General features: G+C 43.3%; 2 protein-coding genes across 2 annotated transcripts; one reads left to right on the forward strand and one right to left on the reverse strand.

Annotated features, from left to right (window-relative positions):
• Positions 1–1,591: 1,591 nt before the first annotated feature.
• Positions 1,592–6,296, reverse strand: EXOC8 (exocyst complex component 8). Its single transcript, XM_057308387.1, has one exon. It carries the CDS (start codon positions 6,294–6,296, stop codon positions 4,119–4,121), a length of 2,178 nt encoding a protein of 725 aa, XP_057164370.1. The 3' UTR covers positions 1,592–4,118.
• A 61-nt stretch (positions 6,297–6,357) lies between these two features.
• Positions 6,358–19,306, forward strand: SPRTN (SprT-like N-terminal domain). The gene is made up of 5 exons (XM_057308388.1): positions 6,358–7,148; positions 8,131–8,230; positions 12,861–12,989; positions 15,681–15,945; positions 16,895–19,306. Exons 1-5 carry the CDS (start codon positions 6,928–6,930, stop codon positions 17,641–17,643), a joined length of 1,464 nt encoding a protein of 487 aa, XP_057164371.1. The 5' UTR covers positions 6,358–6,927; the 3' UTR covers positions 17,644–19,306.
• The last annotated feature ends 1,042 nt before the right edge of the window (positions 19,307–20,348 follow it).

The following is a 20,348-nucleotide window of genomic DNA, read 5'->3' on the forward strand; positions in this document are numbered from 1 at the left end:
ATCTCATTAACTCAAATCTGCCACTTTATTTTTTTAAGGAAGTTATAAATTATAACATCCTGTGAGAAGGGCGCCTGGGTGGCTCAGTTGGCTAAGCATCTGCCTTCGGCTCAGGTCATGATTTTGGGGTTCCGAAATTGAGCCCTGCATCAGGCTCCCCTCAGCAGGGAGTCTGCTTGTCATCTCCCTCTCCCTCTGTTCCTCCCCCCTGCTCGTGCTCTCTCACATGAACAAAAAATTTTTTAAAAAAATATCCTGTGACATAACACCTTTAATTTTAACAGAATACTACACTTGTGGAAGGATAAGCCTTTGAAATAAAGAGCAATCTGTACGAGTGAGATGTCAACCATCAGACGTAATCCAGTAATGTAGCTCCATGGCTCAGAAGCCGGCCCTAGAGAAAGTCTAGTTCAAATCCCATCTGGGCCACTTAGGGAACTCTTTGTAGGTTGAATTACTTGCAAATTACTTCACAAAACTTTCACTCCTTCATAGATTGATGTGAAGATCAGATAAAATAACACGATAAAGATGCTTATCACACTGCTTGGAACACAGTGATCAGCGGTAAATGATTCCCTAAAGGAAGGTTCCCACACTGCTTATCATACTTGACTTTTTTTCATGTAAAATATTCTGATTCTTATTTTTTTGGTTCAAACGCCAACAATTCCATGAAGACTCTCCAAACTCCTCAAAAACACGTTGCCCTCTTCCTTCTCAGTATTCCCATAAAATACTGAGTATGAAAATGACAACGCATAGGGTTGGTTTGTTTTTTTTTTTTTTACAACACACTGCATTCAATTAATTTAATTTGCAACACACTACCGCGTATTTAATACACTCTCTAATCTAGTTTTTCCAATTTTTATTCCCTATTTGTTTTAATTCTGAAGAATTTTAGAGAAAGCATGCTCAAATTCATTTTGTCCTTCCCCACCCCACATTACAGTCAATGTAAGGCATAGCATTCAATGCTTTTATTTTTCAATAAATAGTTTTAAATCAACGATATGTGAAAGTCCCCTCAGGATCTATATGTATTAAAAAACAGACCCTTGTTGTTTATGCTCCTAGTTCCTAGGTCAAATAGCCTCCATTGTATTTTCTTTATTTAGGGATGTGCAGATGGTACAAAATCGGCTTTTTAGAGCAAATTCATTCTGGATATCTGAAATTTTCCATTCAAGGGAGTCCGAAAAAAACTGAGATCTGATTTAATCACAATTCTGATAGTAAGCAGCACATCTATTTAAACTAGCTAACAGCTTCCTACCTGTCATCCCCATAGAGAAAGACAAAACAAAACCAAACCAACCTAGGGTCTTAAAACAATATTTCAGGGCCACTCAGGTGGCTCAGTTGGTTAAGTGTCTGCCTTCAGCTCAGGTCATGATCCCAGGGTCCTGGGATCGAGCCCCACATCAGGTTTCCTACTCAGCAGGGAGGCTGTTTCTCCCTCTCCCTGCAGCTCCCCCTGCTTGTGTGAGCTGTCAAATAATGAAAATCTTTTTAAAAAACCAAGCATTTCTGAAACGAGAACATAAGAATATTGAACCCTAATTAAAGAACATTGTAATACCAATTTTATCCAGTGTAAGAAAAATTTTAAGCTTTATTTTGATAAACATTTCAGATTCCCTCATATCACAGCATATCAATAAGCAAAATGTACATATACTGATTTTATACCCCATGTCAAGTCCCAAACTCCCAATCCTTAGGTAAGCAAGTTGCAAAATACAAGTGCCAATAACTTAACTATAGGTAATATTTTAAACAAGTGTTCAGCACTTTAAGTGAAATGAGGCTTTAATCAAAAAGAGACTTAATTCCACAGGGTGTCTTTTTTCAGCAATAATTAATCCAATCACATCTGTGATTCCGAGCTCAAGTGACAGTGTTACATTTGAAGCAGACAAGAAAAGGCAATGAACTCTATAGGGGTATATTACAGTATGTGCTATATTTTTGGACAATCTCTAAACTGCATTCGATTTTTAGGACTTGTTTTGGAGTCTAACGAGACAAGAATTAGAGGGAAGAGCTCTGACTCCACTTTGAGGAATGGTACACAATGGCTCTGTCTTGGCGCAAAGATACATTATGACACTGGTGGTCTTTGATCAACTCCCCACACTAATTGAATCACCACGGGCCGACTTCCTTCAGCTACAACTTTGATTAAGGAACACACAAATTTTACCCAAAGAAAATTCTGTACTTCAGTTTTAAAAAGCAGACAGTTCCATTAAGAAGCAACCATTTAAATATCTGAGTATACACATTCAAGTTTTTACAACTTCATGCCTTAAGTTTTGATTTCAGAAGTATCATTTCATGGACCCAGCATCAGATATTTACACGTTTTATACAATATAATTTTAGAAACTGTAAGCTGCACAAAATAATCATAACATTGTTATCAAATTCAAGTTTCCAGTGATCTTAAAAAAGGCAAATTATAGCTGTTTTTGCTCAGCTGAGATATCCAGTTATGGTTATTATCTAGAAAATCCTAAATTTATGTGAAAAAAGTAATCAAAGAAAATCTGTAACTTTGATAATTTTCAACCTTTAAAATGCATCGCTAAAAATAAATAAAAGGACTCCTCTGGCAGTGAGTAACCGAGTCAAGGAGCTTTGCAAACCCTAAGCCACTCTTGGAAGCTATTTTAGGTTTTACATAATTTCCAGTCTTAATACCACTATTTTAATTCAGATAAAAGACATAACATTTGGAAGTCCTTGGCATCAGAAACGGCACTTTTGGACAAGAATCACAACTGGAAGCTAGAGGAAAAAATGGATCTTAGCACAATTTCTCTCAAAGTATGGGGACTCTTACATAATCAATGTACAAGAGAAGCAGTAGTTCAGAAATCTTGGGAACCTCCAATTTCTTTAGCTATTTTTGATTTACTAAACAATCTGAAATAAGCATTATATTTAAAGAAAAAGGAAAACACACAAAAAACGAGAAACAGGCAGTATGTAGCATTTTAGCAGGAGTCAACAAGAGTGCTTTTCCTCCCTGGCTTTGGGCACATTGTCTCACCTTTTTTGTTGTCCACTTGGATACAAAAAAAAACAAAACCAAATCTCTGCTCAAAGCAGTTAGACTGGAGAACACTGTAGGGTTTACATATGATTTTTTTCTAATTTCCCATCCGCCTAGACCCTGAAGTCTAAATAAATATTTCAATAAAAACTTTTCTCCCATTTGCATTAGTCTGAGCCACTATATAATTTACTGGGAAAGTAGGGGAAGGCAGCTAAAAAAATCATTGGTGGCTACCAGGTTCCTGTCTGTCCTGTTCTGGTGGTTTTCTTTTAATCATTTTAATTTTTTTTAGGATGATAAGGACAAAAGCTACGGCTGGAAATTCACACAGTTCAGGAATGTGTTGAACGAAAATTTACCATAGTCCTTAAGGTTCAAGTATTAGAAAGCTGCTAATTAGCAGGTGGACATAATTAGCCACTCAGATGACACTGGCAACGTTTGCTGAGCTGTTTTTATGAAAGCTTCCCCTTGTATTCTTGAAGGATCCAAGCATTTGAGTCCACAAACTAGCCACTTTCAAGAAGGAATTCTTTTGACCAAAATTTACCCTAAAACCAATGTTCTCAATTCCTTTCTTTTCCTGAAATTTGTTTGATCACGTTTTAAGGTGGGGAAGTGTATGAAGCAGGGGGTTTTGTATGGTACTGTACTCTTATTTAAGAGACCTAACGTTTTAGTGAACTGGGAAACCTCACGACATACTTACACTCCACATATTTATAGATACTCTGTGCTACATAATACAGACTGGAAGAAAGTGTGTTTTGACCCAAAAGGATACACTGAAATGCTGTAGTGTGACAATATATTCATTGGAGAGTTAGCATAATTTAAAAGGAAAGTGTATATTTTAATAATTCCAATGTTCTGTTATTTGGGCTTACTTTTAACTTTTTCCCTTTTGATTCTGCATTTCTATTTAAGAGGGCGTCTTTTATTTTTAAGCCGTGCTTAAGACTATAAAGAATATGCTAATGCAACTTAATATAAATATAAATAATATATAAGCAATATATATGCATACATAGACACAGAGCCGCGGGCATCAGACCACTGACGTCGTACTTTCGGGGTTCACACGAATAAGTCTAGATGCATTCCTCAGGTCCTGGAGTTGCTTGGCGGGTTTCCCCACACCTTCTTCAAACCTTTTCTCCACCACAGGGAGGACGGTCTCATACAGAAAGGATGCATTCTGTCTGATAAAAGCCTTTTTCTCTGGATCCTGCTCACACCGAAGGCTGTAATCCACATGCTGCACCGCAACCAAAATGATCTCCACCAGGCTCTCCAGAAGCACCATGTGCAGCTCCGGGAAATACAGCTTCAGGGCTTCTTCCAAGAAGCCCATGGTCTGTTTGGTGAAGGCAACCACGGTGTAACTCAGGTTCACCCAGCAGTCATCCCCCGTGTACTGCTCAAAGTTTCGGACCCCACAACTCTTCATCTCCTCTTTGAGCTTGCCCAGGGCCTCTGGGGTCATCAAGTTCATCCTCCTCCACATCTCCTCAGAGTTGCGATGTTTAGTGGCTTCGATGATGATTTCTTTGTAACTGTGCAAGGCCCCTTGGATGTCTTTCACCAGAAGGGCATGGATGATGAAGGTGAGGTCGAGTCCGATGTCACCCAGTTGCTGACAGTGCTCCTTTGCCACTTTCACACACTCCGCCGCGGTAGAGAGGCTCTCCTTACTATCAAACACCTGCTTGCTAAAAGCATCCACAAACATGCCCATGGCTGATCTCGCCCAGACCACAAAGGCAGAGTAGCAGCCACTGTCAGTGCCTGCAAAATCTGTCTCAAATTCCCGTGCAGTCTCAAGAAGGCTGGTAAAGAAGACATGGCACAGCTTATGAATGTAGAGTAAGGTGGCACCTTCGATGCGAAGCTGGCGTATGGCAGTGTGCACAGCGGCTGCCCTGTTTCTCAAGAACAGCTCACAAGCCTTTGTGCACTGGCCAAGCCGGATTAGTTGAGAAACTGCCCTTCGGGTAGCCTTGGGACCACCTCTCAGGGAACGATCTGGGGAGAGTTCGAACACTAGCACCTCGGTGAGCTGCCGGACACGCTCATCCACTTTAGCCCTTAGTTCTTTTACAGGAGGTGGACTGGGCTTATCCTCCAGGTAATGGTTCAATTTATCCAGCAGGTCAACGGCTCCTTCAAAGTCCCTCTGGGCAATACAGACATCCAAGTCTTCAGGCAACTCCTGGATCCATTCCATTGAGAGATCCACCTTCTCCTCTTCTACCTCAGGAATAGCTGGTTCGTCGTCTTCTTCATCCTCAAATGGGTTACTGGCCTTAGAAGTCACCTGGGGTGGTCCTCGAGGGGCCGCTGCCTCCTCCTGCTCCCTTCGTCTTTTTTCACTGAGGGCCCTCTTGGTTTCCTCCAGCACTTCCAGCCATTCTCGTTTGATTTTAGCATTTTCCGCCTGAAAAATACGGCTCTCGGGAAACATTAGCAGCTTGAACATGTCCTTCATGGGTGGGTTGTCCTTGACATTGACCACGGCCAAACCATCCAGGGGATAGAGGGCGTTGTAGCGATACATCCCCCGCCGCTGTGGCAGCCAGGTGGCCACCAGCAAACAGTCGTTCATGAGAAAGCCGTGCACCCGCTGCAGTTGGGCCATGTGGTCAGCCTCGTATTCCACCAGGTCCCCGTTGTACACCAGGTACTGCCCCGGAGTCTCCAGCAGGTGCCTGCAGCCTTCCACCTTCTCAAGCAGGGTGGTAAGAGTGCGCTGCTTCCCTTCCTCGCCCGGACCCGAACTGTCGCGGGAGGCGCCCCCGGGAGTGGGAAAAAAGCCGGCCTGGCCCCGCAGGTGGTCTCTGCTCCCCGCGCCACCTCCCCCTTCCTCCCCTCCGGAGGCCGCGGCAGCCCCAGCGGCGGCGGCAGCCGGCAGAAGGGTAAGCGGGATGCTCTCCAGGCTGCTCTTCTGCTCGGTCAGCAGATGGCTGAGCTGATACATCTCGCTCTCCAGGTAGGAGATCTCGCGGGCCGTCTCTATGAACTGCCGGTAGTTCTGGTAGACGTTGCGTTTCAGGTTCTGCGCCGTCTCCTCCGCCAGCGCCTGGATGCGCTGCCGGTGCTCCTGCAGGTCCCGGTCCCCGTCCGACTGCTGCGAGAGCTGCTTCACGTACAGCCGCGCCTCAAAGCCTCCTGACTCCAGCTGCCGCCGCAGGCGGGTCGCCCCACTGTCCGACATCGCCATCGCCATTTCCGTCGGAGTCTCACGCAGTCACTGTCACTATCGCCGCCGCCGGTACCTCCGCTGTCGAGACCCACCCAAGCCCCGCCGAGCTCCAGGGCTGAGGAAGCAGGATGGAAGAGAGACGAGTACGCCTGCGCCGGGGTCTGAGCTTCAGACACTGCGCCTGCGCAGGGGCCGGGCGCAGACACCGCGCCTGCGTAGGAACGCCCGCCGTCTAGGGCTCATGCGCCGGAGGCGCTATTGCGGAAGAGAGTAGAGGGCGAGGCAGACTGACGTGGGTACTGCGCATGGGCTGAGCGTGACGCTGGTGTTTGAAGTTAGTCCCGAAGTGTAAAGGCGGTAACCAGTTTCCTGAAACCTTCCTCGAGTCCAAGCCCCGGGAACCCACGTTTTGAGCCCACTGGGAGGTGTCATGCCTAGTTCTCCTTTTTAAGCCCCAGAATCTCGGCTTCGGCGTTTGGGGCAAACTCAGTTCTCGTTCTAGAGCCAGTTATTCCTGAGTTCTCGCGATACCGGCAGGCCGACCCGAGAGCAGCCCGAGAGCCGGTATCTCCTAGAAACTCGACCAGGCCCTCGGAGCTTCAGAGACGTGGAGCTAGCTTAACGCCGGCGGGCGCCGCCTGGGATCCCGGCAGAGATGGATGAGGATCTGGTGTTGGCGCTACGGCTTCAGGAGGAGTGGGACTTGCAGGGGTCGGAACGCGACCGGGCCCAGGCGCCCCTGTCGCTGGTGGACGCGTCCTGGGAGTTGGTGGATCCAACCCCGGATTTGCAGGCCCTGTTCGTGCAGTTCAATGATCGGTTCTTCTGGGGCCAGCTGGAGGCCGTCGAGGTGAAGTGGAGCATGCGAATGACTCTGTGAGTCCCGAAACCCTCTGGGGAAACGAGAGCGGCTGGCAGCTGCTCTGCAGCCCCGGGCCCTGGGCTTCTCTTCCTTCTCTGCCCCGATGGGCCCCGGGACCGTGAAACGCAGGGGTCTTGTTTTGGCCCACCAGCTCCTCTCGGTGTATCTCTCTCTTCCCTACTCTCTCTCCCGCTCGAGCAACTTTAAACTGTGTGGCCCATCCCGGTAACAGTTCGTAAAGGACACAGTGAGAGAAAAGGATATGTCTTTGGATCTCCCCTCACTTGAAAATGAATTAACACATTTCAGACCCAGGAGGGAGAAGCACCCAGAGTCAGCCCCTAAGAAAGAATGCGGAGGAGGCAGCCAAGCCTCCCAAGGATGTGTGTTGTCCTCTTCTATGCTCCTTGAGATATCACCACTTAGTAGTGAGCTCAGGTGTTAGAAGGGGAACGGGGTTGACGTTTCCATATCTCTGGACCCAAAGGATCTTCGGGGATGCCTCTAACAGGATATACACTAAGGCTGAGAAATCCTGATTTGAAATAACCTGTTCCTGCACATGAACAGAGTTAACAAGTTTAAGATGGGGTTGTATACCGCGGTGCTTGTTTTTGACAAAACAAAACAGCCTAAAGTAAGACAGATTAAGTTTAACACAAAACTATGTTTAAAGATCAAATCTCCTTCATAAAGGCTTCTATGACAGTTTTGGAGATGGGCTAATGGAGATCTGGCTGTTAACCCAAACTGCTCATAATTTGTAGGGAGGAGACCGGGAGCAGCAGAACAGGATTGTCCTCTTTGGGCTCCTGCAGTCTGGCTAGGGCAAGGGACGCGCGTTATGCTTAACACACCTCTTGCACTGGGGTGCAATGCAAGTATCTCCTAACAAAGAGAGAACAAAGTTCACTAGTGTGAAGAATTTACTCTTCATCTCTGTTTCCCTTTTGTGTATATTAGGTAAATAATGCTTTTGTGGTGGTTGTTTTCCAGGTGTGCTGGGATATGCAGCTATGAAGGGAGGGGTGGAATGTGTTCCATCCGTCTCAGTGAACCTCTTTTAAAGTTGAGACCAAGAAAGGATCTCGTAGAGGTATTCTTTGCATAAACTTGATTCTTAGCTGAATAATTTAAAAATGCTTATTACCGATTTAGACTGCTGTGAATTAACCTGTAAACAAAACAAACAAACAAACAAACAAAACAACCTGTTTTGCAAACTTTAACCGCAGGGCGAATGATAATGATTACTTTCTGTTTTTACGGTTCTTCACAACTAAAGGCTTTCAAGTGTATTATCTAATTTGACCTTCACAACAACCCTGTCTATGTACAATGTGTGTTGTCCTCCTTTTTATAAATGAGGACGTTAAGGTTCAGAGAGGGTACGTACCTGGCTTAAGTTACATATTTAGCAGCAGAGAAAAAATTAGGACCCGTATCTTCCTACTGAGGCACACAAATTTTGATTCTCTGTTCAGCCACCATGGTGCCGCCCTCCCAGAATATCTACCTGAGCTGGTATAACGAGCCAGCATGGGCGAGGGCACGCTTCACTAGCAAAATGGAGCAGTAGGAGCTCCCAGATTATGGTTAGTTGAGTTTAGAAGATGCTTGAAATTCCCCGAGATGCACCCAGTGTGACTGGTCTTGCCCCAGTTATGTCACTTGAAACGTATGCATGAAAGAGGATAGGGTGGTAGAGGTTGGATGGGAAATATGTTAAAACATGCTTGGAAATAACAAAAGATGGTGGTTTTTTTAGTAATATTTTTTATTATATTATGTTAGTCACCATACAGTACATCCCTAGTTTTTTATGTAAAGTTCCATGATTCATTACTTGTGTATAACACCCAGTGCACCATGCAATACGTGCCCTCCTTAATACCCATCACCGGCCTATTCCATTCCCCCACCCCCCTCCCCTCTGAAGGATGGTGTTTGTAAGGATAATAAAAGGTAATGGGTTTCAGAACAATGTGAATATACATCACATTCCAGAACTGTACACTTAAAAATAGTTAAAATGGTCAATTTTATGTTATGTGCTTTTTACCACAATTAGAAAAAAAGGTAAAGCTACTAAGTTTAAAATGGTACAACAGAAATAGTTAATAAAGAAAGAAAGGAGGAATAAAGGAAAAAAGCCCTGAAAAAAAAAAAGGCATAAAGGCAATATCAGTAATTATATTAAATGTAAATAGACTAAGCACTAGTTAAAGATATGGAAAGAGATGTGCTGAAGATAAAGACACATGCACTAAATGTAGAAGGTTGGAAAAAAGTATTTCATCCAAACAATAACAGAAAGCTGTTGTATCAGACTGAAGATTTTAAGGGATGAAGTTTTACTAGAAAAAAAGGTTAACATTTTAGAATGATAAAATAATCTGTTAAATAAAAACACATAGTTTGATCCTGAAAGTAATAATATAACTTTAAACTACATGAAGCATAAATTACTAGGAGCTAAAGGAGAAATAATTCACAATCATAGTTGCAGATGTTAACACAACTCTCTTGGTAACACAGTGACTAAGCAGGAAAAAAAAGTAGGCATACAAAAAATTTGAACAAATCAGCCTTATGAGGAGCCCTAGTTAGAACAGTAGTTGCTTAATGAATATTATGTAAATGATTAAACACACACAATTTTTTTTTGAAGGTAATGGGCAAGAAGAGATTGGGAAATGTGTGGTAATGCTATCGAGTGAGCATTTGCTGTTGGCAGAAAGTTACAATATCAAATCGGGGTAAGAAGGACCAAGGAAGAACAGTGTGACTCTGGTCTATACATAGAGTATGACCTAAATTATTATGCAGAGGATTCAGAAAAGGAAAAGATTTTGTCTGGTTGAGGACAAAGAAGAAAAGCTTCATGCTCGTGTATTTTTTGACTACTGACATCACCGCTCCTCCCACTTATTCTTAATGTATTGAGCACATACTGTGTGCCAGATTTTGGACTAGATTAACCAGCATTAATCTAGTTAATAGTTAATCTAGTGTGTATAGCCTTGCCAGATCAGGATATCCCCATTTTGGGGATGAGGAGCGTGTTGTAACTTGTCCAGGGTGTTGTGCATGATAGGCTCCAGTTTCCCTGGCTCTAAAGCTCTTGTCCTATTCCCTGTACCATTCGGGCTCATTACTACCACTTTATGATTGTTACTTCTAATTAAAACATGGAGGTGAGCCTTACGGGACAGACTGGATTCTGCCCACTAGAGCTGGTAGAGGAAAACTCCTCTTGGCAGAAGGAATGGGCATGCTGTGAACAAAAGTGAGGCATGAAACTTTGGGCATATTGAGGACCAGAAGTAGTTGCTTTTGGCCAGATAGAGAACAGTGGTGGGAAGTAGAGGTGTTTTGGGACCGTGTTGAGTAGAGCCTTGAGTCTAGCCTAATGTGGAAGATGGTAGGTATATAAAAATAGAAGTCGTTCAGTATGGTGCCGTGTGCCATTTTCAAGGTATTTAAATTGAACCCAAAATTAGGAACCTAAATTTATTTCTCCTTTGTAAGATAGTTACTGATTATTACTTTAGAATATTGGAAAACATTTGAAATATAGAATCCCCTTTGAGTCCCAACAGAGTGGCATTTACTTGAAAAGATTAAGTTCATTTTCAGAGGTGGAGCTGATAATTTTAAAAGGGATGTTTTCATAATGAAAGTTAAAATTTTTGAGTCACCCATTTTTCTGTTCAGCATAATTTGATAAGACTACAATTCATTAATGGCAATCTAGTTCTTCTGATGGAAATTCTTTGTAAAAAAGTTATGAACAAGGTTTGCTTTTGAAGACCTTTATGACTTTCCCTTTTTTTTTAAAAAAGAAATATTGTTTGTTTGTTTGTCTGTTTTTTAAGATTTTATTTATTTATTTGAGAGGGAGAGTGGGAGGGAGAAGCAGACTCCCCATTGAGCAGGGAGCCTGATGCAGGGCTCGATCCCAGGACCCCGAGATCATGACCTGAGCCGAAGGCAGACGCTTCACTGACTGAGCCACCCAGGCGCCCCATGACTTTCACTTTTTAAAAAAAATGTATTCCTGTTTCTTTAGGATACATTATGAAACAGCAGCCTTAAATACGTTTGTGAATTTTGCACCTACACTTCTGCATCCTTGGTGTGGAAATGAGCAGTAGGCCGTTTTAATTCAAAGAAGATTTATGTAAATTCAGATGAAATTTGGGCCAGTCACAGGATTTATCATATGCTATTCCCTAGAGCAGTAGGTTTTATTGTTTGTTTGTTTTGAAATTTTACATGATTCAAAAATCCCAAAACTATAGAAAGCTATACACATAGAAACGTCCTACCCCACCCCTCTCTATGCTGAACTCCCCAACTGCTATAGGATACTGTTGTTATTAGTTTCTTTTTTGTTTCATTGTTCTGTTTTGAAAATATATTTTCTAAAGATTTATTTATTTATTTGAGAGAGAAAGTGAGCATTTATCTGGGAGGGAGAGAGGATGTGGGAGACAGAATGTCAGGCAGCGTCTGCGCTGAGTGTGGAGCTGGATATGGGGCTCGATCCCACAACCCTGAGATCATGACCTGAGCTGAAACCAAGAGTCAGACGCTTTGCCAGCTGCGCCACGCAGGCGCCCCTGTTTTGCAAATATTTATGTCCATTCTCATTCCCTCTCCTGATCACCTAACATACTTCTTATACAAAATACTGTGTACGTTCTTCTGTATTTTGCCTTTTTCCTTAAAACAGTATACCCTGTAGGTTTCTCCAAATGATTTCATAGAGATCTTTTTCGTTCTTTTTTAAGTCTATAGAATTCCATGATGTGGATTTTCTGTAATTCCTTCAGCCAGGCCCCTATTGCCAAACACTTCCAGTCTTAACATGAGAAACAGTGCCAAAACGAAAATGCCTGGTACACGTGACCTTTCATATTAGTCTCAGGATTGCTGGGTCAGAGGATAAATGCATTTGCAGTTTTGTGAGACGTTACCAAATTCTCCTCCGTGGGGGTTTGTACCATTTTGCAGTCCCATCAGAGATCGATGGGAATGTTTTTTTCCCTTAGCTTTACTAATGGTGTCAAACTTCAGGAGTTTTCCTGATCTAGACAAGCAGAAGTGACTTACTGGTGTAGCATTAGTTTGTATTTGTTTTTATAAATGAAGTTGCACATTTTTTTCATGTTTATGGTTTATCCTAGTTTTCGATCATTTGAAAATTTGGTTTCTAAAACTTTTAGCATTGACAGAAGCTTTATATTTCTATTTCTGTGAACCTATCTATGACCTTTGCCCACTTAAAAATTGGGTTATTGGTCATTTTCTGTTGACGTTAGTAGCTCTTTATATTTTAAGAATTAGTAGCCTGGGAGATGCATTGCACATCCATCGTTCTGAATTTGTCTTTTCAGTCACTGTGTTTTCTCCCCCACACAGAATTTTAAAGTTTTTATGTAGTTGAGTTCATTGATCTTTCCTTTTGGGTTTGATGAGTTAAAAAGGCTTTCTTGGAATACGGAGTTCTTACCCCGGGATCTGCAGAGCTTCGGAGAATACATGCAAAGCTTTGTGAATGTGTGCGTATGTAATTTTTCTAGAAAGACAGTTCATGACTTTATTAGTTTCTGAAAGGAGCCTGTGACCCAAACAAAGTTAAGACCCTAGGTAAAGTAAGAAAATGCATTTTTATTTTCCAAAGCACCCTAACAAATTAATTCGATTGTTTTCTGTTTCAGACCCTCTTGCATGAAATGATACACGCCTATTTATTTGTCACTAATAATGATAAAGACCGGGAGGGGCACGGCCCAGAGTTCTGTAAACATATGCATCGCATCAATCGCCTGACTGGAGCCAATATAACGGTATATGACTAAATAAGAAATAAATATAACATGTATTAATTTAATTAATTAGCTTATTAAATATTAAATAAGTATAACATTTATGATTTTTAGTAGTTATTCAGTAATTTTGGGGATTTAACTAAAAATAGACAACTGGGTAGGAACATATACTGTCCTTGAGGCTTTTCCACAGTAAGTGGTAAAACAAGTGGAGAGAAGCTGACCGCGGCCCCCCCGGGGCCTCTGAGCACAGCTTGGGCAACGCTGTATGCATGGTGGCTGCAGGCCTGCACCACCTCTGCGTCATTACTCCTGTCCCTTAGCCTCGTTTCCTTGTGATAGTCTCTGGTTTTGATTGTTCCTGTATCTGCTGCCATTTCATGTGTCGTTCGCATCACCAGGGGTCTTCCTTGCTTCATATTTCTGTGTGATGCTGTAGGAAGCAGAGCCTGGGGTCACGGGATGGCGAACAGTGGGGCCTCCACATAGGAGGCGGAAATGAGGGCAGTAAGGATACTTACCTGCGGGTCCTTGAGGATTAAAGGAGAAAATACGCACAAAACATTGTAGCCCGGTTTGAGTACAAGTTAAATCCTAGATGTTTTTATTATTACTGATTCATTTTATCAGGTGACCATACTGTTCTTTTTTCTTGCCTCCCGCAGCCCCCTGCTTGTCTTGGTTCTGAGGGAACTTTCCAGCCCCTGTGCCACTCCTCACACATCCTCTCCCTCACATGCACCACTTCCTCTGTGCTGTGTCACATGCCCTTCGTCTTTGTGGCGGGCCAGGACTGCTCCGTCCTTTGAGTATCCTTAGCAGTGCTTTGACCTTTTACAATATTTTATTCTACTTTCGGACCTCTGAACACAGGGCGGCTCTTACTTAGCTTTGTACACCTCTGTATAAGATGTGTGATGCAGCGCCGCCATGAGGGCTTAGTGAGTATTGCATCGGACGGAACCAAATAGAATATTCGTTCCCGCAAGATTATTTCCTGCCTTTGAAAGGCAGTAAAGGCCAGTGTGATGGAAGGTAGAAAGTGCTCACCTTCTGTATATTTTTTTCTAGCTGTTGGCTTTAATTTTCTAGAGAGCTTATTTAATTATCGAATAGAGTTACTTCAACATCAAGAAAGCCATTAAAAAACGGCTTGCATTTAAAAAGTCACATGAAGTCCCGACTAGCAAAAGAACTGTAGCTGGTACAAAAGGCTTTTAGTTTCCTCATTAGCGTTTTCCCTTTAAGCAAAGTCCTGGTATAATTCCTATTGTTCAGTTGGAAGAGGATATATTCTTTTATCTTGCACGTCTGTGTGTTTTCATTTAGGAGAGGTTTTTATCGAGTGGACACCCCTTGCTTTTATAGGTTACATCCTGTTATAACAAACTCCACAGGGCATCCAGTTGCACAGTTTTATTTTAGTGACGACATCGTTAAAGAAGTCACATTCCCAGGCTGTAGGAGTTACAGGACTTGGAAGCAAAACAGAGCCAATGCCCTGGCTGTTTGGCCAGTGAATTAAGTGAAGAATTCTCAACATAAGGGAGAAGGTGGGTGTTCCGTGCCCCTCTGTCCCCAGACCCCTGCCCTCCGGCGTCTTGTGCACCGAACAGAATGTGCACTACTGGTGTGCTTGCCAAGTCAGAGAAGTGTGTTGTTTAGGAGGGAGAGCCAGTGTAGCACTTAGCTGTAGAGTTACAGAAGGCTTCGCGTTCTTTCCCTCAGAGAGTTTATTAGAAAGTTAAATGTCTTTGTTAAAAAAAATCTCATCTATGAATGCTCCTAATCTTGTACAGTAGTAATGTTCCCCCGAGAAGACAGAAGGAAAAGGTACACGGGGTGATTTAGGATTATCAGTTTTCAGTGGTGCCCTGCTGTCCTCAGGGCCACCAAGCTGGGAGGGCTAACTTTCCTTTCAGTTAGACCGCTCTCCTCTGTAAGTAAGGTTCCTTCTAGAGGCTGAAACTACAGGATCCTGCGTAAGGACTGAGAAGCACATTTGCAGAGAATTTTCTTTGCACCAACGAATGAAGCTTTTCATTTCGCCAGGCAGCAAATTCTCACTGACTGAGTCCCTTCACCATGCCAGAGCCTGTAGTAGCCACTAGGGACACAAAGATGAAAACATTTGAAATCTGGGGAGCTTTTTGGCCTAAGCAGAGAAAATGATGCCCCAAAAGGCTCATTACAAAGACCCGAGCAAAGAGCTTCAAGAACGTGGAGTGGCTGTAGTCATGGCTGCGGCAGGCACGATGCGGGTGTAGGTGGGGTGGAGCATTTATAGGAAATAGTCCAGAACCCTTTGGTAGTGTTACTTGTAGGGGAGAACATCAGTTGAGCAGTGGGAACAATTCTTATTTATTATGGTATTATATAAAATTGTGTCTTTATCCTAATTTTTGATTATTTTAAAATTTGATTTCTAGAACTTTTAGCATTGATAGGGGCTTTTGTGGGTTAAAAAAAATTTTTTTTGTCTTCTAATCTCCCATTTTTCTGTCTTTACACAGTTCATGAAGTATTAGCTGCCACTAGCCCATTAAAATGAACTTTTGCACAGAAGCTAAGTCTAGTCGCTGTCTTCCCCAAAGTGTCACTGCAGGAAGCTCTCAGAAACTGGAAAGTTTGCACAACGAAAGGCCGCTTACCTATTTTCTTAAACTTGTTAGCCTGCCTCCTTAACGCTGAACGCTCTCTCTCGCCCAGGTGTACCACACTTTCCACGACGAGGTGGATGAGTACCGGCGGCACTGGTGGCGCTGCAACGGCCCGTGCCAGGACCGGAAGCCCTACTACGGCTACGTCAAACGCGCCACCAACCGGGCGCCCTCTGCTCACGACTACTGGTGGGCCGAGCACCAGAAGACCTGCGGTGGCACTTACATCAAAATCAAGGAGCCAGAGAATTACTCCAGAAAGGGCAAAGGAAAGACAAAACTAGGGAAGCCGCCAATAGCCACAGAAAATAAAGGTAACTTGCTGTCTGTTCTTCCCTCTTTGCTGGGACCTCGGCTAACCCAGTAAAGCCAGTGCCGTGCTCTGGAGAACTGCTGTTAGGATGGGCTTAAGGATTCTTTCTCGTGTAGACGTTTGTAAGTGTGGACTTAGGGAAAAGAAATCCCGCTGTTTATGAAGTGACAGTAGAAGAGTGGACTCTGCTCGATGTAGATGTTAGTTACAGTAGGAATAGTTTCCACGGATAATATTGGAGGGTAAAGTACCTTTCCCTGTCTTGACTCGATGAGTCATTGGGAAGCAGAAGGCAAAGTGATTGTCAGAATAAAAACAGTAATTCAAGTAACAATGCCCGGAATCAGTCCTAACTCCACCTCTTCCTATCAGGTGGATTCTAGCTGAGTGACTTGTGCTGTTGATGTATGTATTTTTATTGGGAGAAGAATGGGAAAAGGATATGACATGTATGTGCTGGTACTTCATCTTGAAGATTTATCCCTTTCCTATGAAGTTCAGAGTAACTGCCTTTTGAAGAGGGAACCAGGTCACTATAGAGTTAATGCTTCTTCCCTTGGGAAGTTGTTGGTTGGACCCAGAAACAGAATAAGCTACTCTTCCTGAATCCAAAATGTTAAGTGAGTGGAGGAGCTAGAGAAGAATTTATGTGGAGAGAGTAGATATCCTCATTCTGTGTGAGTAGGAGGGAAGGTAAGAATGTGGGAGGAGACTTTTCCCTCTGAAAATGAATGCTAAGTGATATTCAAGGTAAAAGTTCCTTTGCTAGTAGTGTTTGGGTGATAGAACGTCTTCTCTGAATAGGAGAAGGTGTTTTTTATCCTTTGTGTTCTCTCCATCCCAGAGCCCTCTGACCGCTGCATATCGTCCTTCTCCCATTAATAGGTCATTAGCTTAACATTTGTTGCCATCTTAATTTCGAGTCAAGAAAACCTTTGCTTCTTTTGCAGATAAACCCAACAGAGGCGAGACCCAACTGTTAATCCCTTTCAGTGGGAAAGGATATGTTCTGGGAGAAACGAGCAGTTCGCCTTCATCTGGGAAGTTTGTCACTCCATATGCTATTAATAAAACCCAAGATCTTTTCAGTCAAGACCATTCAGCAAAAGCTCTCAGACCTAATTCTAAAACTGAGGCGAAATTTGAACAGAATGGTTCAAGTAAAAAAACTCCTCTAGCGTCCCCTGTTCTTACTACCAGTCGCCAAAATGTCTTAAGCAACTATTTTCCTAGAGTCTCAGCTGCCAACCAGAAGGCCTTCCGAAGTGTGACTGCATCTCCAACGAAAGGCGTAACACTTGGTGACATCACTAAAAACTCCATCTCTTCTGGTTCTCAAAGAAGGGTCACCTCTTCGAAGATATCCCTGAGAAATTCTTTCAAAGCACCGGAATCAGCATCTGTGACTGCACCCCTGGATGTGAGTGGGCCTGAAGAGAAATCCCCAAGTAAACGACCCAGGCTAGAAGACAAGACTATTTTTGACCATTTTTTTATCAAGAGCGAGCAAGTACAAAGTGGTGGAAATGATCCAAAGTGGAGTTCGCATCCTACAGCTGCGACTCCGAATCCCAGCAGCTCAGCCAGCCTGCACAGAATGGTTGACTGTCCTGTGTGTCAGAATGAAGTTTTGGAATCTCAGATTAATGAGCACTTGGACTGGTGTCTTCAAGGTGATGGCATCAAAGTCAAAAGTTGAAAAAGTCTTGGAAAACAAATGGGTGTCACACGCCACCTGTATTACCTCACTAATGTAGTGTCAGCCACTCAGGAACTTCTGGTGACTACTAAGATTTGTAGCTTATGATCTGCTTACGTTATATGAGATCGTAGCGGAAAACAGTCTGTGTTGAAAGGTGCTGTATTTTCATTCTTGCCTTGTGTATCCTATAGCCCAGAGTTTATTCTGCATGTGTACATGTATAATTTTTAGGTGCTTTTGTTCTTTCTTGCTCTTAAAGGTATTTAAATCTGTTAATCTTTTTACTTATATACTTTCCTCAAAATATTCAGTGAGGAATCCTCTCAGGTATTTGGTTAAACTGAGTATTTCTTAAAATGCAGAAATATTCAGTGAGGAATCCTCTCAGGTATTTGGTTAAACTGAGTATTTCTTTATTAACATTAAAACTCAGCCCTAGAACTGAAGTTAATATTCAGAACATCACACTTGTTGACCAAAATTACAATCTAGAGGACAAAGCGTATCAGTTGGTTTAGGGTACTCAAAGTTTCTGGTTTTTGGTTTCTTTTTTTAATCTTGGCAGGAAATACATTTTCTGCATTTTAAAGAATTTTATTTCTGTCATCACTAAAAGGTGACAGCAGGTTTTAGGTTAAAGTACAGAAGGAATATAGTAAAATAAAATTTTTAGACTTTTACTCCTGCAACCCTGTAGGCCAGAGTTGAGCGGTTTTCTCAAAATGCAGCCAGATGAGTGGGTCAGCTGCTTAAGTAACTGGCTAAGTAACATCACAGAGTTGCCTGGTTTATGTGAACAGTGGAACATCATCTGGAAACGGTATTACGAACCTTAAGCCAAAGTCGTAACCATTATAATAAAAAGGAATACCATTTGTGCATTTAAAAAGTATAATTCTCTTTAAAAACACTGCTTTCCATGTTACAGCAAAGAGACAAAGATACTTTTATCACTTTATGGCTTTCTCATGGCTGTACCTCTAGCATGTTGGCATTTCCCCAGGAGTTTAGTTCACAGGTTTTCTTTTTTTCTGACTTTTTTTGCAACATGACCTGCACACACCTGAGGGGCCAGCTCCTAAGTGTGAACTTTGACATCGTGCTCTCCTGGGCGACCGTCACCCGGGTCAGGGAGGGAAGACGGCGGCTCCCGCAGAGGGCGGCCGTGCGGGTGCCTCTTCCCGGCCCACAGCCGCAACCTCCAGAGGTAACCACTGTTTATGTCTCATCACCACGGGTTGCTTGAGCTTGTCTTTGAACTTCATAAAGCACTACCCTCATTGCCACGCGTAGAAGTTCATTCTATTTCATTGCTCTGTAGTGTCTGTCTGAATATGTCGGAGTTTATCCAACCGTTCCGATATTAATAGATGTGGGAATGAGTCCCAGCCTGGGGCTGGCTGTTATGAATAATGCTGCTAAGGACATTCTTACTCTTTCTGTTGGGTGTGTACCTGGGACTGGAAGTGCTGGGGCACAGGGTACGGGCAGGTTTGGCTTCAGTAAATTCTGCCAGCGACGTAGGAGAGTTCGTTTGTCCATCTGTCTTCACACTCTTATCAGTCCTTTTCATTTTAGCTCATCTGGTTGAGTGTTGACAAGTTTTGGTGTTTTAAGTATGAAGTTGAAAAACAGTATTTAATAAATACTTGTAGATAAAGGACTTTATGTGTATTATGTTGAATCTATGCGATTATATACTTTCATAGAGGATCATTTTCTCTTAATTTAGCAAATTATGTAGAGCTAAACAGTTTTTGAGCCAAAACTGTACAAGGTTCTGTGGCAAAGAAGTAAATAAGCTGGTCCCTGTCCTCAAGCTTTATTAACAGCCTAGTTCGGTAGTGAGACAAGAGCAGATTAATGTGAACGCAGAAGGTGCTCTTGACTGGTTTCTGCTGGGAGCTGGGAGGGCTTCAGGACCATCAGCACAGCTGGGGCGTCGGGGGTGTTTCCTGGAGATGCCTTTGAGTTGGATCTTCTAGGTGAGTCAGGGTAGCCTGGTAAGGAAGGATGGATGCCTCGCAGGAGCACAGGAAAGGAGTTGGAGCTAGACCAGCACTTTCTACCGGGGGAACGAAGCCATTCTGAATGAACGGAGTAAGACGTGAGGGGTAAAATGGCAGAAGGACTGCAGACAGATGTAGCTAGGTGGAATTTTGAGGGTGGTGACATGTCCACTTTATGTTCGGTTTGTGTGGTCCCTGATAACACACATCTGTTGATTCAGGTGGGGGCGGTGCTCCGGGGGGACGGGGAGTGGAAAGGCTTGTAAGCCAGTCAAGAACATTTGAGAAGTGTTTTTGATGGATTCTCTGGGGGCAACATAAATGGGAGGAAGAAGGACAGTGGCAGGGCTGGAGAGAGGGTGGGTTGAGAAAGAGCTAGGTGGTAAAACCAAGAGTTGGTCAGGGTTTTTTTAGGGGGGGGGTTGGCAGAGAGGGAGAGAGAATTTTTTTTTTTCAAAGATTTTTATTTATTTATTTGACAGAGCACAAGTAGGCAGAGAGGCAGGCAGAGGCAGCAGGCTCCCCGCTGAGCAGGGAGCCCGACCCAGGACTCCATCCCAGGACCCCAGGATCACGACCTGAGCCGAAGGCAGACGCTTCACTGACTGAGCCGCCCAAGTGCTCCAGAGAGAGAGAATCTTAAGCAGGCTCCACGCTCATCGCAGAGCCCGATGTGGGGCTCGATCTCACAAC

The sequence above is a fragment of the Ursus arctos genome, unplaced genomic scaffold (genome assembly GCF_023065955.2).
Source record: "Ursus arctos isolate Adak ecotype North America unplaced genomic scaffold, UrsArc2.0 scaffold_7, whole genome shotgun sequence".
In the NCBI taxonomy this organism is placed as follows: domain Eukaryota; kingdom Metazoa; phylum Chordata; class Mammalia; order Carnivora; family Ursidae; genus Ursus; species Ursus arctos.